Below are 27,865 nucleotides of genomic sequence, written 5' to 3'. Positions count from 1 at the left end.
GTGATACCTCAAAAAGACAAATCTTTATCTGCAATTTTTTTTTTCATAAATAATGACATATGCTCAAAACGGGCAGAAAACTGTACAAAATTGTGCTCTGCATAGCTCTCAACGCTGATCTGCACTTTTCTGGTTATTATAACGGATAATCAATCTGAATAGAACACTTGAAATCAAAAGTGGACCTCATGTCACGATGACGATATTCCTTGTACATGTGCATTTACGACAGTTCAACGCAACAGCACTGTACATGCCACCAGGCCACGTAGCGTGCAAAGTACAGTGGACAAACCGTGTTCTCCAATAAGGCGACGGATCCAGGAGAGTTCGTCTTGGAAAAGTCCGCAATCCATTGCTAGATGCTAGAGTTCGCGCACATGTGACACCACCAGCCAATGTAAAACAGTTCCCATAAAACATACACGTCATTTGCACCGAAATGTCCAGACATTCACCGCCTTCACTTCGTGAGGTTAAGCATTCTGATCTTCTCCAGGTCCCTCGCAATGTCTTGCGTATCTGGTAATATCCTGATCACTTTACAGAAATCAAAGTAGATTCCATACTTATTTGCATTATCTTCACGGATGTGTTGTAGCACAACCAAGTCTGTCTTTTCCGGCTTGCAGCACGAATAAAGCGCGATGAAAAGTACGCCGACAGCCGTGCATCCGAGCAACACTGCCGATATGACCACCTTATGGTTCTCTTGGGTGGATTGGCTTCCCCATAGATGCCACGCTCCGAAACAAAGCAGGTTCTCTACGAGGAACGTGAAGACAAACACAAAAACGCGTCTTCTCACTTTGAAATCGAACATTATTGGCCAGAAGACAAGCGAAGGCAGGCCAAACAGCGTGAAAATAAGAGTGATGATTACGCAGGGACTGGGCAGGGGCTCCGTGTCCGAAGTACGGCGTACGCTTTCGAGACGACGGTGGGCCTCACGGACGAAGCTGGTGATCCACGCCGTCATGGCAGCGGCATGTAAGAGACAGGCGACCACGATCCACCCATGGATGACGGAGGTGAGAAGCGAAAGGGCCAGGCCTCGGGAGGTGGTGACGGCTATCCAGCCCACGTATGAAAGGGTACGAGTCAGGATGCCGTCGTCTCTGCGTTGTACAGCTTTAATGAGCGAGTAGAGGCACAAAACGGAGCCGACCAGTTGGCCCAGCACTGCAAATGAAGAAGAGAATAATGTTGACGGCACCACAGTGTGCGATTAGCGGAATCATGCGGAATTATGCGGGGATGTTATACAATACTGTATTAGCTATATCATTCATGGTGCTTTTCTGCTTGTATTGCACTGCGGCCTCCACAGATGATGCTAACACCGCAGAACATTCCCTAGAGACCAGTTTCCGCGGGTGACGTCACAAGGCCGGTGTGGGCAAAACAAATTAACAGAGAGTCCGGGACAATGAGAATAATGTGACACAGTTTGCCAGAAATTACCATTCGACAACACTTGAATCAATCCGAAATTACATACGGCAATCAGGAGTCGCGTTCGTGTGGTTGCAAACACAACAATGGCGTCTTTTGTTTGTAAACGGAAAGAGGCCTAGGAACTTGAAGCATGTCGCTTCCCTACAAAAAGGGGTTCACACTTTGCATCATGTACGCATTATACTCCACGCTCGGGTACTCAGGTAAAAGAATTATTTTTCCTGAGTGTCATAACTGGCGAGATACAGACCCTTGAAGACATGCCTGCGTCAAGCTCTGACGACAGAGGAGCAATCGCTACAATCATTCCCATTGGTTCTCTCCTCTCTGTGACCTCCGTGACCTCTCCCGCGCTGCCTCACTGGCGGAGACGCTTTGTGTGATGTCAGAGCAGGATGAGTTTCGGTATCGGCGTTGCCGATATTTTACGCGTCTCATCCGCTTTTGCTGTAAAACTTGGAACGCCAGATCTGTATTAATAACCGCCTTTCCCGTTTATGCGGTTTAACATGGGGCGAACTGTCACAACCCATATGGTGCTGAAGAGCCCCACTGAGCCCGGCCGTCCGCATGCTGGGACGATGGCATGCACGTTACTGAGAATACTGCTAGAATTTATATCGGCCAAGACTGTGAATTAAAAAAATTGAATTATTTTCCCAGGGCGCCTTGTATGTATACAGGGTGTCCCAGAAAACGTGTCATTGAATTATAATAAAAAAACTACGCCACCTAGAGTCATGCGGTCAACGGCATTTGTTCTTATTAGGTTTTTGCCACCTCCTGATGTGCATGTCACGTATCGTAACTTTAATTATGTAAATATTGTCTAACTGAACTCGGAAATTTGCCAAGTAAAGGTCACTTTTTTACCCCACCAATATGAAGAGCGTGTCGTATTCACTCAAATTCGTGATAATTGACCGTGATATTCAGGAGCTATCCCATCGGGAAAAAATAGTCGAATATCAAGCTTTTCGGAGCACCGGACCACAACGCGCGATGACTTTTTGAGCGCAATCGCTCTCAGTTCGACGAAAGGAGGTTCCAAAGCCAGCCCACAGAGTGATAGTAGAAAAAGTAACAGTTTCTAAAATTGGGAGACAAACAAACAACTTTATTTTGGATTTGGAGAGTGGGGAGGTTCATCGCCAGAGGCGATGCTCTATACCCCATTGCTGGTGGGAATGTGGGGAATAAAATAACGAGCCCCGTCACAATAACGACCGAAGTCCGATGGTGTCCAGAAAGGCCAGAAGAGCTTCGAGCGCAGGGCGTTGCTGGGCTGGATTAGGCCAGGGACCAAGCAATTTCGATAGGGAGAAGGGGCGAGAGTCCAGCTGACGAAGAGACTCGGAGAGTGTGGTTCAGGAAGGTTGGTAGTGGGAGCAATGAAGAAGAATATGCTCCAGATACTCAAGCACAGTGGCAGCAGGTGGGAGAGTCAACTTGTCTCAAGCAGTAACGCCACTGAGCTGTAAAGGCCACACCGAGGCGCATTCGGTGAATTAATGCAGCATCTTGACGAGAGGTGTTTCATGGCATGCGGAAAGCGAGGAGAGGGAAAGCACTATCCCAGCGAAAGTCGGACGCGATAAGCCATGCCTGTGTTATCTCTTTCTGCGATGCCGGGGTGGGCCGGGTTTCCAACCTCCTTTCGTCGGACTGACAAAGATTGCGCGAAAAATTCATCGTGCGCTATCCTGTGGGAGCTCCGTAGAGCATGATGTTCGGCTATTTTTTTCCGGTGGGATAGAGTGGAAAACCTCCCCACTTCATCATCAGAATATATCTGTTGTTGTTGTTGGGGTAAAAAAGTGACGTTTACTTGGCAAATTTCCGAGTTCAGTTCGCAAATATTTACATAATTAAACTTACGATACATGACATTCACATCAGGAGGTGGCAAAAACCTAACAAGAACAAATGCCGTTGACCACATGATTCTAGGTGGCGTAGTTTTCTTATCATAATTCAATGACACGTGTTCTGGGACACCCTGTATAGGGTAAGGTGGGGCAAGATGAAACACGGGACAAGGTGCGACATTTTTTGCTCAACGCCGCCTGTTTGTTTGCTTGTTTGGGGAAAAAAGAGGAGAGAGGTGGCTCTGCATGTCCGCTTCATTGCACGTGAGAATTGTCAGGATTGGTGGTTGCGTTGAAGAGAGAGAGAGAAAAAAAAAATCGGTTACTCGTGCCTGGAATGAAAAGACCCGCAAAAAAGACGCGGTTTTCTGTAGTCCTTTTTTTTGTCAGCTGTGCAGCAGCGTGTCACAGGCTTATTCTGTCAATGTAAGTCCACATCTTATTTCTTTATTCATTCGTCTACATACATACAAAATATTGGCACTCTTGGTTATTCGGCGTTTAACTGAAAAATTTATGCATCCGATTATATGCGCGGGGCAAGACGCGACAACTTAATGCAATTTAAATTTAATGTAAGTTAGAAACTGATAAGTCAACTATTAGGTGGCTTTATATGCTTGTTCCTCAGAGATTCCTTTTTTGCATATTGCCGAGGATTTTCCAGCAAATTTTCCTGTTTCCTAGGATACTTCCAGCAAAGCAGAAGCGCACTCAAAAGCGAGCGACCAGCGACACACCAAACTGGCGGTGCCTTGTTTGCAAAGGACGGTGGCGGGAAATATCACCGAGTTCTGTGTGGTCTTATAGCACATCATGTGGATGGCGGGTTCGAGGGGGCTGTGTAGGTGCTTGGATTGCAAAAACTAATTTGTATAGTTAATTACAACGGCGTGTCTCATCTTGCCCCGAGGGTTGGGGCAAGATGAGACAATCTGCATTTTTGAATTTCTTGTTCTGTGTTTATTTTAAAACCGGCTGTCCGTTCTGATTTACAGGTCAGAAGGTCTAGACCTCTGAGAATGTGCCTATGGCTAGTTTTTTTTTTTTTTTTAAGCACGAAAAATAAAAATTCTATATTTAATTGCAAATTTCTGTCTCATCTTGCCCCACCTTCCCCTATAGGGTTACCCACGATAAACCACGACATTCCTTTCCCCTTACCTCAGCCGTCGAAAACACCGCAAGAACAGCAGACGCCGAGACTTTTGTCAACGATCTATCCGGGACCGCTTAAAAAATCGTATCATCAATAATTTTCAGCTTCTAGATTTAAGTGTACGAAACATCGAAAGCTTCTCTTTCCTACACATTGTGACCTTATCCTGCGTATGTTGTCAATACCCTATCCGTCATTCTTTTGAGCTTTCGGGGCATATTGATGATGCTTTGAGATTATTATTATTATTTATTTATTTTACTTCATTTATCTATTTATTTATTTATTTATTTATTATTTTTGTAAGAGGGGGCGGAAGAACCCTTGGACGCCTCGACGAACCAGTTTTATGTGAACGGTCCGCGCTTTCCTTGAATGTGCCTGCGCCTTATTTGCACCCCTGTTCGATTCGCATGCTAAATCCTAGACATAAGTCCCTTCCTCTCTCCACTTCTAGAGGTGGTAAATTGGCCAATATTTCGCCAGAGAGCATAAAAATATATGGGATCAGCCTCCATGTTATGACGTCACATTCCTCCCCCCCCTGCGGAGCCCGACGCATCCCCAGGGAAGAAATTCTGGGAAAACAACTGGTAAGCCCAATGTAACTGGTAAGCCCAATTCTGGAGTTAATGACTACCTTTTCTGGACGTGCAGACCAGGTGTGAGAAACTTTACATTGCATTTTTTCCCCGGGCCTATTCTATGGACCACTCAAGTTAAGTAAGGAGTGCCCCGTAGGCTTTCTAATGTCCTCAGTATGTTGTCGTTTCTTTGCGTTCTGACTTGCTTTTGCACAAACCTACTGAACTTGGTCCCGTCCTAGCCGATTCTATGGTAGCCACAGCTTCGCTCAGTCCCTGCGAAGCGCAATGTAATTTCGTAAACAATATAAAAAAGGGGTATCCGATGAACATAAAGACTTCCCATAGGAGATCATCACTAGCCGGCATCCGTCCAGCTGTACCTCCACCTACTTTCCTTCATATGCGCCTATACATTTAATTCCGTCTCGCTGCATTCTCTTCGATGAAGCCCGCGATGTTTTTTCTCGTTTCGCAACGGGGACCGTCCTTGGCGTTACGCGCGTAATACACGATGGTGGCGTGTGCAGACGGGATGCGATGCAGAAGAGGGACGCAGAAAGCAGTGGACCCGACGACCGCGGAGATTCCTGGCGAAGCGCATTTCGCCCGAGGTGCATGGATGACCGTGAGACGATGGGCGTGCAACCCATTGCATGCTATTAGTCCCGCCGAACCCCGTGCTCTTTCGGCGTGAAGATGTAATGAACGCGACCTTCCTTTGGGTCATGCTTGCTTTACGCGGCGCAGGGTCGCGAGCTATCGGTTTTCTGAAAAGGTTTATCACCCAGGTACAAGGGAACTTGTCTGCACAAGGAACAATGAAAAATGGCCCTCATGTGTCCTTGTCTATAAAGAGCTGTCCTCGGAGGCTCGGTCGGTAGCGTGTCCGCCTGCTGATCCCAAGATCGCGGGTTCAAACCCGGCCGAGGACGGTGCCAACTTGATCTTGGTGGAAGGGTACAAGCTGCTCAGACACGCCGTCTTCCGCGAGGGACGTTAAATGTGGTGCGCCGTGTGTCGAGATTTGGGCGCAGGTTAAAGAACCCTCAGGTGGGCAAAATTAATCTACAGACAAATGAAAAGACCAGACTAGAGTCACTAAATAAGCTATAGACAAGACCACTGTGGCGTCGCTCATGAACACACATGTCTCGCCACGTAAAGCCCCGAAATATTATTGTCTATAGAGACACGCAAACGCGTGAACATGAAACTATTCTGAGGCTGAAACATACAGACGAACCCAACACATGCCGTTTCACTCTTCGAACAGTTATATCATGTTCATCAGATGGCACTGCCTCGTCTTTGTGTTCAGAGCCGCTTGTGTTCTATATCTGCGTGTGTATAGAGAAAACATGTGGGAGAGAATGTGAATGGAGTGAGCGCGTGTACCGTTAGTCGAATGATGCCCCTTGGTAACCGTGGGAAAGCAGATGTCAGCGTAGCGTAGTGCACCAGTAACGCGCAACTTACACGTACTTCCTTACGCACTTACGCATCTTACACGCACTAGTAACAAAACGTAGCGCACTCGACCGGCTTTCGAGAGCCGCGTGGTTCGGTTCCCAACCGCTGTCCGACTTTTTCGACGACTGCCGTATTTCAATTGTTCAAAAACGTGTGGCTCTTTAAAATGCCTCCACGGACGAAGTCTTGCCCTCAGAATCCTACTGAAGTTATGTCATCGCAATATTGCTTCTCTATGCCACGCGGAAGTGAACTAAAATTAATTGTTAGTTCTGAGAACGATGACGTCTTGTGATGCCCAAATTGCCAGAGCGTCTGGCGACATTGCTCCTCGAATATCAGTCCCCCGTCCCCTCACCATAGCTGCTGGCAGTCTTCCAACGGGAGACCGGTGGCCACAGGACGGGGAGCACAAAGAGTACAGCGCGTACTGTTGTGTTCCCGGTGACGTCCTCTTCGAGAAGTAGAAATGATAAAGTTTTGCTTCTTTCGGAAATTTGTGGAAGCGCGTAATGTTCACCGACGGCATTTTTTTTTCTTTTTTGTATTTTGCGTACTGAGCAGAGACTGAAACCGAAACCAATATCGGTTCAGTTACGGTTACGGTTCACCTCTCGAACCCTGCAAAAGGTTCGGTTCCGGTTACGGGCTTTCTTCACCTTATCGGTTACGGTTATCGGTAACCGAAATAAAGAAACCGGTTTATTTTCGGTTCCTGCCGCGAACGATTGTATCTCATTACGGCCGAAGTCTCATTACGGCTGATGTCTCAATACGGCCGAAAGTCTCAATACGGCCGATAATCCTTTAATCCCCAAGTGTCTCATTACGGCCAAAGTCTCAATACGGCCGAAGGCAGTCTCATTACGGCCGAAGATGTCTCATAACGGCCAAATGTCAACATGAGTATTGTAACCTGCATTGATATGCAATGTCGCAGCCAGGTATGGATATATATTCAGCAGGGTATAAGCCATGCACTGTGCCCTTAGGGCCCTTATCATATTTATATACACATATTGCGAGACAAACGGTATGTTGTTATACCACAGCACAATGCAACATATTGTGTAATGTGTACTCCCACAAGGTAGTGTAGGCTGTGAAGTAGGCTACTATGTGGAGTTAGCTACTTGTAGAGAGCTAGATGAATATTGGCTTTGTTGTGACGCTTTTGGAGCCATCCTACAGTCATTGGCCATGACAGAGCACCTATCTCAGTCGATGTCAGTTTATTTCCATTCGCCTTACAATGATACAATTCTTGCTTCTGGAATGAGTAAACCTGCAAGAAGCGATGAGCAACCATGAATAGGCTAGAATATTAAAAAAAAAACAACAAGCATTTGTCTCTACATGGCTCGTTTTAATGTGCACAAGCTGCACACGTGTTGATACGTGTCTGCTATTTCATACAAGGTTAACATAAATATTCATTTAGACAAAAGAATGACAAGCCTTAAAAATGTGACTTCCAGGTAAACACAGAGCATGACCATGATATGAATATAGGTTGAGTAGTTCATTCCCTTAATGGAAACATGTGAATATCAAATAGTAATACATTACAATTCATGAAATGATGCATGCATGACTTTCCATTTCTGGTTTCTTTTTTATAAAAGTAGTGCACGAATGTTAATTCGTGCACTACTACAAAATTTCTCACTTCACAACAGAACCTTATGATGATCTTAACAGCTCACCTCTTCGCCAGGACTCCCTGGGCAGCAACATCCTATTAGCCATGTTGTTTTTCTTTTTCGGAATCCTTCGTGCAGCCACATACCATGCCTGGAATGGAAAACCAGCTATAAATAACAATGTATTTGAATGACTTCCTCTTGAAGTATTTATTCTAATCAGATATGCTTTGTGCCTACTATGGTGCGCGAAGGCACATAAGTACAACATTTGCAGACGTTCGACGTAAGCAGTTCTTGGAGATCAATTCAAGTACGCCGACTTGCGCTTTTATTTTTGAAGAAATACGACGACAAATTTTAACAAATGAAATATGGCTCACAATGATACGAGTAAATGCTGCTGTACGGTGATGCATTATCGGTATCTTATCGTCTTCGAATAAATTTGTTGTTCCTAAACGCGCAACCAACTAGAAACAACGCAAACCTACGAACAGATACCGAGTTACATCTATTACAGGCACTTCGGCTGTTTTGATTCATTTAAATTACTCGTATGAGAATCCAACTATGTGTGGACAGCACACTACTAATCCAGACAACCTACGAAAGCATTACTCACCAGAATTCCTGCTGGACTTGGTCAACACTGCGCGATATACGTTGGGGCTGTGGCGATTCATTCAACTCGATTTTTACCGGAACAACAGGCGCTGCTCGAAAGACAACGACGGAAAATAGAGAGCCGCTATAAAGTCCGCTAATTTGCACATTACAGCACTACAAAGCGATATATGAACACATCGTAAACAGCAACCACTCGCTCACACACACACAAAAAACGAGGTACCCAACGTTGCTAGACACCATCCGAACACCGAAGTGAGAGTAGCAAAACAACAAGATATCAAAACACGAAAGGAAGAGTATTGATCCCCCCTCCTTCTATAGCATGCAAAACTTGATTTGCGCTGAGATGAACATATATGTTCATGACGCGAGTAATTTTCACTTTTCACTGATCCAAAGGAGGTCACGTGGGATTGCTCGACGCTTGCGAAATCAACAATGAAAATGGCGAAATGAAACTTGTGAATCGTGCATTTGCTCTTCATGGTAGCTGCCAAAAAATCGAATCAAACTTATGGGACACTGGATTACAGGTATGTTGGCATCTTTTTCATTCCTGCATATCATTACACTATACGTGAATACATGGTGTCATGTCATGGGTGTCATGTCTCACGATGCTGGGGAAGTAGTTGCATGGGGAAGTGTGCATGGTTCTAGACTTTTAATTTTTGATCGCGTAATCGAAATATCGGCACCTCTCGCATTGTGGCTTGCATGTGACCAACCAAGTGCTGTTCCCTTACTAGCGCTTCCTAGAAACGACAAAACGAAACATGTGGGAATGTATATTTTTGATTACTCATATGTAACAAGAAAATGTATCGTTTTCAGGTTGCTGCCACTACTCCATGTGCCCGCAATTGTCTTGCGTGTATGATTACACTAACGGCGTCGCCCACCACGGCGGAAGTGTTTTGCGTACACTCGTTTCAGCATGAAGCCTGCAGGTAACATCTGATGTTTACCCTTCGGATATTCTGAATTTACATATTGTAGCTTAGAGGAATTCCGAATCCGCAGAGTGACACACACTTTTAACATTGTGACATCAGTGCAGTGGCATATAAGCTCTAATGTAGTGCCCCACGAAAATGAACAAGGGGTAGTGGTTTATCCAGAATCCCAAGCACGAGAAGGGTGTTGGAAAAAATTGTTGGAATAGTTACGTCATTACAGCTTAACATATCACTACAGACGTATCTGAAGCTGAAATCGCAAGGGCACCCCCTTTAGGGGGTGCACAGGCAAAAAAGTTAGGGGGGGTCTGGATAAAGCACTGACGAGGGGGACTCCTCCACCCCATGTCAAGCCTCATAAAACACCTCCTGAAATAGTTTCCTGGCTATGCAGCTGCATTATTATGACGTAATTGTCATTGTTGTCCATAATTCTTGAGTATGTTTCGAATATATGAAAAAGAAAGTCTGCTTGACAGCATATGTCTTATAGTCATCATCAAACAAGAGCATATGTCATTTTGTTCAGTGGCTTATGTACTTTTTTGTAAATTTCAGGTGGATGTAAATTGTAGAAGGCAGCTAGTAGGGGAGAAGATCATGGTCATAGGTCATGTGACTCCTGGAGCTCCCAGTGGGCTCCCTTGTGGAGTACTTTTCAGAACACACACACACACAGTTAGCTCAAAGAACCAACGAGTAGGATGTTGCTTGAATACTGAGAGAAAATGGCGTAACACATACAAATATCGTGTGACACATATGACAATAAAAACATTTTTCACGAGGGATGCATGAAACACTGTCGCAATATTGTGTGCATGAACCATTGTGTGTGACACAAGCTGTGGGGGCACACCGCCTCGGACACATTTTGGGAAGCATAAAACACAGTATACAGAGCTACTATGGTGGATGCTTCTTTTTTTCTTTTTGGCCGTTATGAGACATCTTCGGCTGTAATGAGACTACCTTCGGCCGTATTGAGACTTTGGTCGTAACGAGACACTTGGGGATTAAAGGATTTTCGGCCGTAATGAGATGTTACCCCGCGAACATGTGTCCGCGGCCTATTCACGACCACGTGACGTATATACAAGACTATGACGTGCATGTCGCGAGGAACAACATCAACAATTTTATTCTGACGATGAAGTGGAGAGGTTTTCCACTCTAGGAGTGGAAATAAGTTATTTTGTAGGTTATTTTGGGAGTAACACACAGCAGAGGTGTACTGCAGCCAGGGTGTCGAACCGAAGCCGAACCGAAAACCGTACCCGAACCGTTATATTTGTCGGAACTGAACCCCAACCCGAACGGCAATTTTCATGACACTGTTGAACCCGAACCGGAGCAGAACCGAAAAAAATAATTGCGGTAAACGGTTCGCAACAAAACGGTTCCGACATAACGGAAGTCAGCATAAGAATTCAAGTGCCTCTCAATCCCTGAACCGAGTACACGTCGGTCTCCACAGTGGTTTATCCAGAATCCCAAGCACGGAGGGGTGTTAGAAAAAAATGGAGGGGGGGTCATTATTATAGTCAAATCATTACTGCTTAACATATCATTACCGACATGTGCCTAAAGCTGAAATCGCAAGGGCACCCCCTGTAGGGGGTACACAGCTGAAAAAGTTAGGGGGTGTCACTGAACATTTGGGGGTTGTTGGAGGTGTAGGGGGTTCTGGATAAATCACTGGGTCTCAATATCATGGATTTCGCAAATTTTCACCCAGCGGTCAAACGAGGACGTATAGTAGGTATGCTCTCGGAGTCCTTTTTGACGTTGGGGGACGTTGAAGCGCAGTCCTTGTGAGCGCCCCACGCACGCGCTGCGGCGTCTGCTCTTCAGAGAGGAGGCGCCACGCGGACGAATGATGCAAGAATAGAGCAGGTCAGTTGTGTAGCTCTATAGGACGCATATGTGATTAAGGAAGCGCCCAACATTTCCCTTTACACGTGAGCAGCAAAAATTAAACAAGTCAGAAACATGAGAAATGGAGAAGGAGCGTACGCAGAACGATGCCTGTTTGACTGGTCGTGGTTTGAAAAGTAAATGTAGTTCTGCTTACTGGTAGTGCAATACGTCGTGACACATTGCCTTTGTGTCGTGGATTAACTGGTACACTGCTGTGAGCTCGGACAGAGCAAGGCTGGCAGACCTATTTTCAACATGCTTCAGTACGGTTTCAGATCGATTCACGCTGCGAATGCACTGTGCAGGAAAGTACTGTCGTCTTTGTAAAATGCTGTCCATCTAATTAAGCTTCATTTAAATGTATGTTGCCGGCACTGTGCGTGGAAAAAAAAGATAAAGAGATTTGGGGAACAGAAAGTAGCAGGACGACACCGCTTCATCAGCATGGACGCTATTTGCAAGTGTTCATCCATTTCTCGTTTCTCTCGCTAAAGGGAGTACCTGACCACTAAAAACGTCAGCAGACAACAGCAGTAAGCTATTATAGCCACGCATTTCCTCATAAAAGCAGTTTTAAGGAAGCCTTGAACCGGTTCGGCGCTGCGAACCGGAATTGAACCGGAATGGAATCCAAGCAACGCGAACCCGAACCCGTATTTTTTGCGGTTCGACAACCTGACAGCAACTATGCACTTCTAGGGCACAGAGGCTCTGACTTAGGGAGACGGATTCCTCGCCTTCCTCAATGTAAATTTTGGGGGAGCTACCTGAAAAAAATGGGTGATCCCTTCTTCAATCAAACACTAGCTCCCAAGATGTAATAGGCCACAGAGGTCACCGTAAGCGCCTCCATGGTTCCCTCTGCGTCATACGATATACCTACTACTGATAAATTCAGGGATTTGTCCCAGCATTTCTGCTCTTTAAAGTGAGACGATTGCGCAGGGATACAGCTCCTCAACATGAATATAAATTTTCGCTAAAAATGGAATAATATAGTATTTTTTATGTTTTATTTTTTATACGCTTAGGAGATGCCAGATCTGTGCGTCTTATTCGGCGCGTCATTGGAAGATTGGTTGGGAAAATTTCCTTCCGTCTTACGCCAGGCCTCTCATCATTAAAACTTAAGCAAGCTTGACCACGCTGACGAAGGCCGAGTAACACAGAATGTGTCTAGCATATCAAGCTTTGTCAATAGCATGATACGTCGTTAAATCGCCTTTGCCGCAGTTGAAAAAAAAAATGCGGCCTCACAACCTGAGTGCCCACGGTTCGAAGCCCAGCGGGTGCGGAATTTTTCTTCCACCGCTTTTTCGTGTCATGGTCGAACGGTGACGCCCGACCGTTACGTGACGAAAACTAGTGTTTAAACACATTCTGTGTTAAAATCCTGGATCACCCCCTGACAGATGTGTCTCTGTGAGCCCAAAGCCGCATCAACCTGGTAGTACGGAACTCATCGCACATGGCCGGCATTCACTGTAACATTGGGGAACGCTTATTGTGTATGAGTTTGACAAAGACCATGTTGACGAAAAACAAAGCGGGCAGCGGCGGCGAGCGGCCATGCTCAAGTTTAGGCTACTGACAACGAGGTGAAATGAAGCGTACATAACCTACGGTTTTCTACAACATCTCAGTATCGCATACATGATAGTCTGTCGATGTCAGCCTGTGCGAACCCCTAACATTGAAGTTGCAGGCGTATTACTTTCGCTTGCCAGCATGGTTCTACACGTGAGCCGTATGTTAGGAACAAGTAACCGGAATTTTATCGTTCGATTCCGGTTGTGGTTTCGATTCATGGGTGGCCAAAATTTCCGGTTATGTACCGGTTGCGGTTCACGAAAAAATTTCGGTTCCAAGTGGTCTTCGGTTATCGGTTCGGTTCCGGTTTCAGTCCCTTATGGTACTGAGTCGTTGAGCGAGGTTAATTTATAACACGAAATAAAATAAATACGTAGTGTGCATTGCCTTTTCTATTTTTTTTCTTTGTAGTCCGTAGTGGCAGATCGTTATTTTCCGCGAGATGAATTATTCAATATTTTATGAACCACGCTTTCCGTAACCGTACACACTATGCTAAACACACCTAAGAAACGAAAGCGGTTAGAAAGCGTAAAAAAAAAAAAAAAACTCATATTGCAGCGGGGGAAAAAAAAATAGATTGGTTTACGTCACAGACATATTCGTATATATGGAATGTCCCTGTGTTTCGCCGTCAATTACTTTTTTTTTTTCCTCCAAACATCGCCGCACTCCCATTGTTGGATAATTTGCGAGGTTGACCTCCATTTCTGCTAGCATTCGCGAACAACTTACGAGCATTCGAGGGCTGCGAGGAATTCAGGAAGAGCACGATGAGGTAGACTTGCAGAAGAATTTGTACGAATCCGGCATAAAAGTCCTCGAAGAATTCCAGTACGAATGTCTCCCTCTCCAAGGTCCGGATGCGAGAGTGCTCCACTTTGCTGGGAGGTCCACAGCGGCAAACCCGTTGGGCCGCGTAGTGCAGAACCTCCACGTGCCTACGGTGACAATACGAAAGAAAGTTACGCCAGTGTACGTTGCTTCCCTAAGGCCAACATGATTCTGAAGCGTAGTCTGAAACTTCGTTGTTTAATGCACCTTCCGTGAGATGGCTTACGATTTTCACGGGTGACGAACTGTGTGGCCACCGCACTGTTAAACACTGCCCGTGGTCTAGCGTCAATCATAGTGCTATAGTTCTCCCCCTCGGCTTGTTGAAAAGAGGAGGTTACGCCTCATTTGGACACATTATGCAAAATGCAGAGTTTAAAAAAGTATTTAAAAAACACAGTCAGATCCACCACATTTTCAGCAAATCATGAGAGAGAACGATGTTACTAGGAATGGTGATTGGCTCCGAGCGGTGTTATGTAGTGAAGTTTTCTATTTTCTCTCTCTTTTTTTTTTTTTTTTTTGCTATAGTCGTGACGATGCCCACTTGAATGCGGCCAACTACGGCAAGCTACTTCGACCCCACCCCCTCTCTCTCTTTTAACGGTGAACAACGATTGGGTACAGCTGCTTGCCCTCTTTGCACTGGGTAAAAATAGTCGTTCTAACTTACTATACAGGGTCTTGGGTATTCAGTTTCAGGGTCTTTTTCTTATACGATACCGACGAAAAAATGTATAACTGTGAAAGCAGCAACAGACGTTGTTTACCCAGGTTGTGATACAGGCAGGCTGACATGAAGGGTATAGATGACTAATTGCCTAGAATTAATTAATTAATTTTTAGTTAGATGACGGGGGAATGTGAGGTAGCAGAATTAGTGCAGGTCATTATTAAAGCCACCCGCTTTTTCAAAAATCCTGAAACGCGTGCACACACTTTAGGTATCCATCGAACAATGTGTTATATGCAAATGAGCCGGAACCGAAACCAAGCGCATCAGAAGCGCAGGGATGACAGCGTTTATTCCACATCAGAGGGCCACGTGCTTTGGAGTGATGGGGATGATCGGTGTAGGTAACTGATCTGATGAGCCGATCAACCACTTTGCGGCCCACATAAGACGACGACGAAGGTCATGAGCCCCTGAGACGACGCACGGTTTCGTTTCGGCTCATTTGCGCAGCAATATTCGGTGATGGACATTTCAACGCACGTGCCCGTTTCAGTATTCAAAAAAGAAAAAAAAAGAAATGCATTAAACGGCGACTGTCTCCCCTTCTGCTTTTGCCCGAGAGCTCCCTAAATCAAGGTTCTTTATATATATATATATAAATTTTAAGTAGTTAGTCACCTAATAGCGACGTACTCTCTTTGAGAGGATGGCATGGTCTATCTTCTGATAGCTCTTTCTGTTTAAAAATCCGCAGAATAAAAAAATATCACTGAATACTCTCTGCGATATATGTCCGCCTGGGCGTATAACTCGACTGAAAAAACAGCATTCTATGCTGCTCTCATAGCTTTTATCAAACTCTGTATCGAACTTGAAAAGAAAACAAAAACTATATATATAGCTACAGTTTAAACCGGAATACGTATAGGTCGATTTTTATAGTGCACCTGAAAAAAGTCTATCCTCATTTCACATATATACTGGTCAACGGCAGAAAATGCCATTCTCGTGCTAATGGATAGCAGACGCCAGCACCTGTTTTTTTGTTTTTTTCTTTGTGCTTTGTCCGGTGTGCTTGCACGTTGTTTTGAAGCCCCCTTTTCCGCGTATGCGATCTAATACATCAACGAGGTAAGGTTACCTCTAGGTATAACCTTACCTATAGTAGGAGGGTACGACTAGTACCTAGTACCTTAGTAGTACGAAGGTACGACTAGGTACGTAAAAACATTTTTGCGAATCGTAAGTTGGAGGTCCGATTTTTCTTGTTTTGCTCGTTTAATTTCTTCCTTCTGTATTTATTTTAAGAGAATCGCGGTTATCATCACCAGCATCACTCTTAAAAATGAACTTCACCGCATAGCACGCTCCTAGCCAACCACTATCTCGAATGATATCGTTATCTACCCTGATTTTTTTTAGAACGGGAGGCGTACGCCTTTTTTGTGACACTCATGCTGTTCATAATTGTCACAAAAAAGGCGTTTTCTCCCGTTTTCAACAAATCAGGGCAGATAACGATATCATTCGAGATAGTGGTTGGCTAGGAGCGTGCTATGCGGTGAAGTTCATTTTTAAGAGTGCACATTTGACGGAAGTGACTACTTGCGTTTATGAAGAGCAGTTCACAGGTGAAAGCTCAGGACGACAGATGGGAACGTGAGCAACGGCGACTCACCCTTTGATCTGCCAAGGCACGAGAAGCATGCCATTAATGACCTTGGTGCATATATCGGAGAGCGGAGTGCTTTTGTCCAAGATACTGTCAGCAATGAGGTAGACGGTGTACACCAGAGAAGGAATGAAGAGGCAGAGAGCAGACACGATGCAGTAGTAAACGTGCTTCTCTTGGTAGTACGTGGACACCGTGTAGCCGTCTTCGGATAACTTGTGGATGTAGATGCCAAGGTGGATGAGTGCCTGGATTAGCAGATAAGGAAAGCTGCACCCCCGACACACCGGCTTTGTCTCCACTTCTAAGTTCTCGGGGTCCACAACATCTGTCTGCACACACACAAAAAAAAAAAAAAAAAAACTTAGAATCTACGTTATAACTCATAACACTACAGGTTGATATCACTTCTGTCATATTTTTAGAAGGTTTTCGAAAAGTTCATTGATAATCCTTATTCCTCGTTTGTCACACCCCTGTAGCAATGCCCAGCATGGGTTTACTGCGGGCAGATCCGTTGGATCAAATATCGTTACGTAGGACAAAGGATAGCACGACGCTCACAGGTTGATTCAATCTCTCTGGATTTTCCAAGGGCCTTCGGTTCTGTCAATCGTCACTTACTTTTGTGAAAACTGTCGCATTATGATGTCTCTGATACCCTCTGTCGATAGTATCTTTCTCAGAAATTGAATTACGTGGGTATGAGTGGTTTCTATTTCAGTCTAGGGTAGATCACCCCTGGCGATGAAACTCCCCATTCATCGTCTTAAAATAAACTTGTTGTTGTTTGCTGTTGCTGTAGTCCATATACGTAATGTGCTTTCGGGCGTTCGACAGGGATAAAAAAAATCATCTTTTTGATATTTTTTGAACGACTTCTCCATTTGTGTTAAGAATTCCCGCGTTCCTCAATATGCAAATACATTGAAATTGTAGCGACGTTTCCCCAACACACACACACACACACACACATACACACACATAAAGAAACGATGATGAGATGGTGCTGATGCCGGCCAGCAGGCTGGGCGCTGCCCCAGTGCCATTTGTAGATAGTGAGAGATGCTGATGGAGATGAGGATTCAGCTGATCAACATATCCCAAGAAGTGACTGCTACGTCCTTGTAGATGGGAGCGCGCTCCTTTTTCTAAAGGGTGTCATTCCTTTTCCGGAGCGTGGCGCTCTTGATGAATTCTCACGCTCCAGCTTGCAGGCCGGAGCCCGTAAGTGCTGCTCTTAATCTGTGACGTACGAAGCAAGGAGAGGTCTTATAACCAATGAGCCTCCTTGGAAGCTTCGACTGAGCGCGTATCGCGCTAGTAGAGGCGCTATAGTATAGAGGCACCATTTGGTACCGAACATTTGCCTATCCACACTCTAAAAACGGAACTTCGGAACTTCACCGCATAACAAGGTGTGAGCTAACTATTGCCACGCTCTTAAAAATGAGTTTCACCACATAGCACGCTCCTAACCAACCATAATCCCGAATGGCAACGTTCTCGCCTCTGATGTGTTGAAAACGGGAGGCGGAGCCTAATTTGTACGATTATGCACGTGATGGTTGGCTAGGTGCATGCTGGTGAAACTAATTTTTAAGAGTGCACGACTGATATAGGGGCATCGCTTCTGATTCTTAGAGAGAGGGGGCGTAAACCTTTTTGTGTCAGTTTGGATTTTTTATGACAACTGCCACGAAAAAGGGTACACCCCTTCTCTCTTCGAATCGGAAGCGATACCCCTATCATTCGTGCTGTGCGGTGAAGTTCTGTTTTTGGAATGACCCCAAGCTGGCAGGCAAATCGCTCGGAAATAGCACGCTACCACCACCACCACCACCACCACCATCTGTTTTTAGAGTGTACGCCATTAGTATTACAACGAAGACAAAGAAGACGAAACCATAAAACACAAAACGTTGCTAAGCTTTGGGAGAAGTCAGCTTTCGCACATTTCCTCCCTTTCTGTTTTCAATGAACATACCCCCCCCCCCCTTCGTCTTTCGCTTCAGTGCTCTAGAAAGCAGCGCAGCCTGACCTTCACTTCAATCTTGGCTGGCGACTCAACAACAACAACAACAAGTACATGAAGTGACGATTACAGGGTGCAGAAACAGGTCGTGTTCGCGGCAACATGCACATTGTACACCCTAAAAACAGGGCTTCACCACATAGCACGCTCCTAGCCAACTATCATCCAGAGTGACAACGTTCTCTTGATTTGATGAAAACGGGGGGGGGGGGGGGGGGTACGCCATTTTTGCGGCAATTAGGAACAGTATAATGCCGCAAAAATGACGTACGGCCCCCGTTTTTAGCAGATCAGGGGAAAGAACGAGGTGACTCGGGATGATATAGTTGGCTAGGAGCGTGCTATGTAGTGAAGATCATTTTTAAGGATGCTACAGTCTGCCCCTGCGCTGACTTGCAATCTCTTCCAGTTGTTTTTATAACATTAATTTAACAATGAATGACAGTGTCATGGGTGAAGGATCATTGCATAGCTGAGTTTCGCTACCAAAATGTAATGCCGGAAAGAACACAGTGGATGCATGCCGTCTCCCATTCATGGAAGTAGGCGAAGCGGTTTCGTCACTGTCGTCCCACGCTTTCTGTGCAGCAACGACCTTGACGGCGGCTGAGTACATAGAGGTCTTTGTGCGAGAGGGCGGCTCCTCAGCACACAACGGGTGTCGGATGTGGAGAAGAAAACAAAATCCCTTCTGTTTCAAAACGGGGATGTATCAAATACTGTAACACCCTTAGCATACACATCCACGGGGAGGTTGTTGTGCAGAAGGAGATAATGATGTCGAAATCAGTTTTTTTTTTTATTTACGGTGATGCCTTTTCGCAAACACAACTTCGACGGACATCGAAAATTCATGAAGCTGTGCGGTTAATTAGTGATGTCGACTTTTTGAACACGGCATATCATCTTACGAAGCAATCGAGCATTTCCTTTGTTTTGAGACCGTGAACATCGAGATCGGTAATTTCGCAACCGGGAATATCGAGGATGCTATTTGGGTTATATACGGTCGTAAGCCGTACACTATCATCAATATCACCGGTGATAATCACGAAGCTCAGCAACATTACAGGAGACACAGGCCACGTACTTGCATCGCGATCGTTTATGATTGCGAATCAGAAAGTGGGTGGCAATTCTGCAGAAACACATTTGGGAAGTAAAGTACAGGTCCTAAAAAGTGCACGTGGAGGACTTCGCAATGCGTAGCCATTCAAAAATCTTGAATCGACCAGAGAATCCAAAAAGTGACCCACAAATAAAATCCAGCTCGTGCGAATAGGCACATAATTTAAACGAGGTCGTTACGCAAGCAAGGCGGGGAAAGTGTGCTACCCGTTGGCCTATAACACGACACCCAGGTGCTAAACGGTGGGGTTTCACATCACGAAGGAGTTTAATTGTCCGTACCATTAAAGCAGCAATACTGTCATCCTCCCCAACGGAAAAGGACATCTAAAGCTAACGACTCGTGTGATGGCGATGGTCCACCATGTACTGTTACGGATGATCTAATGCAAGATTATGTTCTTCCGACGTAGGGCGACCCAGTGGACACGCGACAAAAGGTACAGAAATGGTCACATATGAAAAGGCGCAAATCTTTCAAATAGCTTCCTGCTTTAGCCCTCTGTACGTCATATAGCTTGTGCATCAGTGAACGCCCGTGGCGACGCTCTGTTGCGGCTTAAGTCTTGCGTGCCTCATACCAACCTACACCGCAGCTTCATTCACGAATTCGATGTGGATTCTTCTGACGGAACTGGGCATCAAGTGCTTTCAAACAACGGCATCGCATGCCATGTAGCCAAACAATGACGCGCCCGGAAGCTCGGCACAATACACGGAATGCAAAGGACGAAGGACGCAGCTAACAATTTGTGCTTGCATCCCGTAGATAAATTGCACGTGCTGCAGCTTGTTCACTTTCATCGTCATTTTCAGAAATAGTAGTTAGTTTGAGATATAGGTATGTGTGATGGGGGATTTCGAGGAACAACATGCTTAAAACAAGGAACATCATGCTGCTTGCTGTGGGTCGCTTTAAAACGAAAATAATGAGAACAACGCCAAGGTTTGAAATCTGTACAGCGCGTTGCTACTGAGCGCTTGAGGAGAGGAAATGGAGGAGTCGTGAGAGGAACAAAAATAGAGCATTTCAAGAGAACGAACAGGCTGTATGGTTTCAGGTAGACACGACTTGTAACTCAGGAACGCTATTCGGTTAAATTGTACTTGAAATACGGTACTCTCAAGCCCCCCAAAACCAAGGAGTTGTCTCCTTGGAGCAAGGAGGAGTTGCTCAAAAGGAAGAAATTCGAGTTTAAAAAACACTCCACGGGGTTGCAAGGGCCAGTATTCTGAGCCTTTCGCTGAATCCATCTTGTAGCTCCTCACGATTTAGCCAATAAACACCGTCGGGAAGTGCGGGCTTCGGCACCAGAATGTAATACGACAACTGGTCTCTGTAGATATACTCAGTGGTACTCAGTGTAATAGTCGTGGATCGGATGGAAGAAGACGCGCGCGATTATCAGATGCAAGCTGAGTTGTGCGTCGTCGTCGTTTCCAATATCCGTGGTGGTATGGTAAACCATACTGATGGTATAGTGCTGAAAGAGCTCACCGTTGTCGACCTCACAGAGGTGGGCGACGTCACGACTAACGTTGTGGGAGGAATGTGCGTCCTGGGAACAACAGTGTGTCTCCGCGAGACATCAATGTCTGTCACCGTGTCGCCAGGCTGTCACCGTGGAACATTCATGTCTTGCCGAGACACACAGTTATAGTGCCGACCCAAGATCGTGTCACTTCCCTGCGCCGCACCGATGAGTCCCAAGTAGGACGAAACGGCCGTCCGCGGCTGGGAGTGCACGATCAACTAGTAAACTTTCTATAAATGGTGTATTCCACACACACACAAAAAAAAGCACAATTGCAAAGGGCACGTTCTACAGAAAACACAATCTCATGGCACTCTATTCCGTTTAAAACGCCTGTTTCCGATAGTCATTTCTAAATGGCCCTTTTCAACACTGTTATTACACCTTTCAGTTGAGCCGGAATAGAAAAAAAAAAAGGTGTTTATTTACAAAAGCACCCTTTTCACACGCTGAAAGGTGTAAAAAAATTACCCTACAATAAAGAGGAAAAGAAGAGGACAGGAAGGCTATATACATTCCAGCGTCTCACCGTGCAGCATCTTCACCCTGCAACATTCTTGACGCGTGTATTGCCATCGCATCGGAAAGGTTAAGGCCCCGGAACGGTGAGGGAAAAAAATGTGACCCGTAAGACAGGCGCCCTTGAAACGCGCTAAAGCGGTCCTAATGAATATCAATGTCCACCAATTAAGCACCATCTCTGTTGCCCTGCGTATGGCCGGTTGTCCAGGCCGGTTCTTTCTTTCTTTCTCTTTTGATTTAGATCGCCGTAGCAGAACGTAAAGTTCAATCGCATCATCTCGTTGCTTTTCGTATGCATGCTCAGTTAATCCGTAATCCCATACAATTCAACCCCAACTCCAGTAGAACTGCAAGGGTTGGTTCGAAAATGGATACAACGCTAATAGAACGTGAAAACAACGTGATCTTTCAAGCGGCCCAAAATTTCCAGCGCCCGCCAGCTGTGGAATTTTTTTCTTACAGAACACAATAGAAAAATAGCACCCCTGTTTCACCGAGATTCTGCTATTTTACAGAACACGTGACATTTAATTTGCGCAAGGGACCCAATGTCTCGAACCCAGCTTTAACGCTTGGCGGTACTGGCGTCTCTGCAAGCGACGTGCTCGCGCGTTACGGTGAAGTGTGGTACACCATTGTTGCCTTCCTTTGGTACAGGGATACAGGCTATATAGAGGCGTCGTTTAAAATCCTTTACACCTTTACAGAAGTTTTATAGAAAAGCTATGAGAGCTACCTGGATGCGGTTTTCACAGGTGGGTTAGGCAGCACTGAGGCGGACATCCTGTGCAAAAGGGGCACGTAACTACTGGACGACCAATTACCTAAAATTTATTAGTCAACTTATTAATTAGATGTGTTCGGGAAAATGTGAGATAGCAAAACTGGCGCCAGTTATTATTTAAATGCACCCTCTTTGTGAAATATCCAGAGAGCACGTACTTTGAGATATAAATAGCCAAACTTTAGAATGCAAATGAGAAAACTGAAACGACGCTCTTCTCGAGCGCAAAGGAAAGGGTGTTCATGTCGGAGGGCCACGTGTTTTGTAGCGATCGAGTTGATTGGAATAAACGCTGATCTGTTGGCCAGATAGACCGCTTCCCGGCCGTCACCACCGCCGCTTCCCGGCCCAAATATACTGGGTGTCCCAGAAAACGTGTCATTGAATTATAATAAAAAAAACTACACCACCTAGAGTCATGCGATCAACGGCAGTTGTTCTTACTAGGTTTTTGCCACCTCCTGATGTGAATGTCGTGTAACGTAAGTTTAATTATGTAAATTTTTGCGAACTTGACTCGGAAATTTGCCAAGTGAATGTCACTTTTTTACCCCACCAATATGAAAACCGTGTCTAATTTACCCAAATTAATGATAATTGACAAGGATATTCAGGAGCTATCCGATCAGAAAAAATAGCAGAACATCATGCTCTACACTCTTAAAAATGAACTTCACCGCATAGCACGCTCCTAGACAACCATTATCTCGAATGATATCGTTATCTGCCCTGATTTGTTGAAAACACGGGGCGTACGCCTTTTCTGTGACAATTATGAACAGCATAAGTGTCACAGAAATGGCGTACGCCCCCCGTTTTCCACAAATCAGGGCAGATAACGATATCATTCGAGATAATGGTTGGCTAGGAGCGTGCTATGAGGCGAAGTTCAGTTTTAAGAGTGTACGAAGCTCCCACAGGATAGCGCGCGATGAATTTTTCAGTGCAATCTTTGTCAGTCCGACGAAAGGAGGTTGGAAACCCAGCCCACCCCGGCATCGCAGAAAGAGATAACATAAGCATGGCTTATCGCGTCCGACTTTGGCTGGAATCGCACTTTCCCTCTCCCAATTTCAGGAACTGTCACTTTTTGTACTATCACTCTGTGGACTGGGTTTGGAACCTCATTTATAGTCGGACTGAGAGCGATTGCGCTCAAAAAGTCTTCGCGCGTTATGGTCCGGTGCTCCGAAAAGCATGATGTTCGGCTATTTTTCCGATGGGATAGCTCGTGAATATCACTGTCAATTATCATGAATTTGAGTGAATTCGGCCCGCTCTTCATATTGGTGGGGTAAAAAAGTGACCTTTACTTGGCAAATTTCCGAGCTAAGTTCGCAAAAATTTACATAATTAAACTTACGTTACACGACATTCACATCAGGAGGTGGCAAAAACCTAGTAAGAACAACTGTCGTTGACCGCATGACTCTAGGTGGTGTAGTTTTTTTATTATAATTCAATGACACGTTTTCTGGGACACCCTGTATACAGGGTTGTCCACCAACCATGATAGAAATTCATAGTAAAAAATGTAGGCTCCGGAGAGACATGCGGTCAAGGGATTTTTTTCTGCCAATAACTATTGCCACATATTGGTAACATTTTTATTTCATTTCAATTGACGGAAATTTAATTTCTTAAATTGAACCCCGAAATTTCCCAAGGCAACCTAACGTTTTCTTTGCGGAAACGGGTTCCCGGTGGTCATTTTACTCATTATAGCACATAATCCCACAGGTAATGCAACGGCGATTGCCGAAATAAATTCGCCGAAAATCCGAGGACATGAGCCCTTGGCTCCGCCTCTTTTTTGACGGCTCGTAGTTTGAGCTCAAAGCTGCGAAGAAAGGAGGTTACATTGACACGCCACACGAGGGAGGAAAGGGTTACAAGCCTTACCCACGGGACAAACACGCGCGATGAGTGGGGGGATCAGAGTTATCTTATCAAAAATGAGATCACCCGATGGCTTGTAACCCTTCCCCCATCGTGTGGCGTGTCAATGTACGTTTCTTCGCAGCTTTGCGCTCAAACTACGAGCCGTCAAAAAAGAGGCGGTGCCAAGGGCTCATTTCCACGGATTTTCGGCGAATTTATTTCGCCATTGCATTGCATTACGAGTGGGATTATGTGCTATACTGAGTAAAATGACCACGGGGAACCCATTTCCGCAAAGAACAACAACAACCACAAATATATCATGACTATGGCCTAGGGTGGTTCACCGCTGGAGAACAGAACACTACCCCATTACACGCGAAACATGAGATGTGAGATATATGAAAATGAAGTTATGTGCAAGTACAACGCTTGAGCTTTCCTCCACTGGCTGCGCAGCGCTACGTCACACGAAAGAAACACATGAAAGAAGCGCCAATGATCCTTGAGATGCAGGGGAGGACCCTACATCAGCGTCTGGACCAAACCGGTAGCCAAGATGAACTCCAAGAACATCAGATGACCTCGACGGTGTTGCGCATGGCTCTGACATGGGGCAAGAATTGCAGCCAGGTTGAACGTCTGTCGGCTAGCACCACTCAGCTGAGCACAGAGTTGCCGCCTCTCCGTTTCGTAGAGCTTACATTCTATTAGGACGTGCTCAATGTTCGCTACCACGCCACATTTGGAGCATAGGCTGCTGTCACAGTGTTCGATCCGGTATTTGAATTGGGGAGTGAAGGCTACATTGAGACGAAGCCTGTGCAGGAAGGACGTAAAATAGCTTGGTAAACGGTCTGGAACTGAGAAGGACATAGTTGGATCCACCGAGTACAAGAGAAACCTGTCAGTGATGTCCCGAATCCACTGCTGGCGAGCTATTGGCTGAATGAGCTCATTCAGAAGTGATCTCCTGTCTCCTCTTGATAACACTGTTGATACAACCGTCCGAGACTGTTGGGCAGCCATTGCCGCTCTGTCGGCCTCTTCGTTTCCGCTCAAACCACAGTGACCCGGGACCCACTGCAGGGATATATGATGACCGTGATCGCTTAGACGCTGAATGTGATGGAGTATATCGGTGACAACTGGGGCGAGCGGTCCACGTATCCCCATGTTGGGCTATACATTGAAGAGCAGCCTTTGAATCCGCAAAGAAAACGTTAGATTGCATTGGGAAATTTCAAAGTTTAATTCAAGAAATTAACTTTCCGTCAATTGAAATGAAATAAAAATGTTAACAATATGTGGCAAAAGTTATTGGCAGAAAAAAAAATCCCTTGACCACATGTCTTTCCAGGGCCTACGTTTTTTACTATGAATTTCTATCATGGTTGGTGGACCACCCTGTATAAGCCGAAGCGATGTCGTTTCTACGCTCGAGAAGTGCGTAGTTCTGGTTTCGCCTCACGTGCATATACCAAAGCTTGGCGACTTATATATCAAAGTACGTGCCCGATTTTTAAAAATGAGGGTGGGTTCAAATAATGATTGCCTCCAATTGTGCTGTTTCGCATTTTTCCGAAAACATCGAACTAAAAATTAAGGCATGAATATTAGGTAATCTGTCGTCCATCAGATGCGCTTTCCCACAAAATATCCGCCTGGCCGCGTAACCTGCACGCAAAAATGACATCAGCGCTGCTATCACAGCATTTTTTTTTTATAAAGAATAAAAAAAATAAAGAACGCCCTTATATCAACGGCGCACAAATCTCGGCAGAATCGCGCGAACGGGGTGCTGCCATAAGTGGTAGAGGTAATCGTCAGTTATTCTGCATATCGCTGCAATGATCAGAAGATGCGAGTGTTTTTACCTAAAATCGAAAGTGAGCGAAAAGCGTGGTCTGAATCACGGGCAATCGGTGTTACTTGCAAGTATACTGCGTGTAAAACGTACTCGTTCCGCACATGCAGGTCTGAAGAAACGCAACCGCGTTAACAACCGAATTCTCCACTTTCGTTGCCTTACACACCTACACATTCTGAGGCAGCTGATAGTAATTAGCTGTGCAGATCACAACTTCTGACTCAAGGTTTGCAGATCAAATTTTGTAACTTTAGGAACATCGAATCTCCGCACGATGTCTCGAGAGTTCGTCATAGTCAGTACATGACTTGACATAGATCTTACCGGGAAAGTTCCCGGTGGGCTGCGACAGTTCGACAGGCGTAAGGCCGCATATAGACCCCACCGCCACCCCCGCACCGGCCGATCCGAGATTTTTCCCCATGAAGATCGTCCCGCAGTCCACCCCTGTACAGGACGTTCATATTGTAATGTTTCTAGAAATTAACCGAGCCTCGCAAACGATGACCTATACAGCAAACTTGCTAAGCATGCAGAACGAACTTGGAACAATCAACACACTGCTGTCTCTCGAAAAACTGATTTGGGATTGCACACTACTGCTCATGCACAGCGCATGTTTCTTAGGGAAGCGTTAAATTATTCGTACGTGCCGTGCACTTTCTCTCTGCACTGCGATGAAACGGTACGTAGATCCAGAAGAGCGAAACAAGCGAGGAGGGGGAAGAAAGAAAGAACGAAAAAATTGATCGAGTACCACACTGCGTGAAGTCACGGTTATGACTAATGAGCGGTGTAACTGTAGACGATCTGAACACATCAACTGATCTTTGCGTGGCTTGTTGCGTCTACATAGGGTGAAATATCATACATACAGGAGCGCATGTAGGCAACAAGTTATGTGACATAGCAAAATCCCCCGGCTTTCCCACAGGTCTGATGCGATAGTCGTCCATATACGCTGCGGTTGACCCTGACTGTGTTCTGCGCGGTATAGTTCCGCCTTTATGACTGTCACCCACGCGACATGGAAGTGAACATACTGCCACTCGGAGTGGTGAAGTTGTTACATTCTAGCTTCTAATTCGATACACAAATGGTTTACCAAATATGCCACCTCCTCGCGCGTCACCCCCATCACCATCGGCCACGCCTTCTATAGCCTAAGCGTACGAAATAAACACAACATCACGAGGCATATTGCGCCATTCATTTTACCCAGCGGGGATATATCCGCGTTTATGAATCCTCGAGCAATCAAAAAACGTGAAAAATGGGATTCCAAACGTATTCAAGCGCCGCAAAAACGTTACCATGCATACAACCCACGCGCATAGCCTCGCCAAACACCTTCGATGCCCGACCACCTGTTGGCGATTATTACGTTTTTAGTCGTATGACACGCCACTTATGCGTGTCTACATAATTCCACGGTGCTTTCTATGCGTAATAGTGAGCTCACCTGTTCATCTTCGCCATTCGGAATCGCATGTGGGGGATTGTTGTTTGTGGTCTCCGACATGGTGGAAGACATGAAGCGGACGGACGGGCGTCCTCAGCTGTGCCTGCAACAGCGGCGCCGTCGTCTGCTTCCGTCTCTTCCCCTTCCCCGGCGTAGGCGAGCGCCCAACCAGTTCCAAG

General features: G+C 45.6%; 1 protein-coding gene and 2 long non-coding RNA genes across 3 annotated transcripts; 1 reads left to right on the top strand and 2 right to left on the bottom strand.

Annotated features, from left to right (window-relative positions):
- Position 1: 1 nt before the first annotated feature.
- Positions 2-27,820, bottom strand: LOC135385659 (uncharacterized). The gene is made up of 4 exons (XM_064615114.1): positions 27,687-27,820; positions 16,476-16,801; positions 14,023-14,228; positions 2-1,182 (listed from the first exon to the last, which is right to left on the bottom strand). The coding sequence occupies exons 1-4, from the start codon at positions 27,756-27,758 to the stop codon at positions 464-466; spliced, it is 1,323 nt and encodes a 440-aa protein (XP_064471184.1). The 5' UTR covers positions 27,759-27,820; the 3' UTR covers positions 2-463.
- LOC135385661 (uncharacterized) lies at positions 7,760-8,335 on the bottom strand. The gene is made up of 2 exons (XR_010420465.1): positions 8,249-8,335; positions 7,760-7,827 (listed from the first exon to the last, which is right to left on the bottom strand). It is a non-coding gene; the product is annotated as an uncharacterized LOC135385661 (long non-coding RNA).
- LOC135385660 (uncharacterized) lies at positions 9,278-10,439 on the top strand. Its single transcript, XR_010420464.1, has 3 exons — positions 9,278-9,351; positions 9,653-9,768; positions 10,336-10,439. It is a non-coding gene; the product is annotated as an uncharacterized LOC135385660 (long non-coding RNA).
- Positions 27,821-27,865: the final 45 nt, after the last annotated feature.

Source organism: Ornithodoros turicata, chromosome 2, assembly GCF_037126465.1.
Source record: "Ornithodoros turicata isolate Travis chromosome 2, ASM3712646v1, whole genome shotgun sequence".
Taxonomy (NCBI): Eukaryota; Metazoa; Arthropoda; class Arachnida; order Ixodida; family Argasidae; genus Ornithodoros; species Ornithodoros turicata.
Note: the sequence above shows the minus strand (reverse complement) of the source record. Positions and strands in the feature narration are given on the sequence as shown.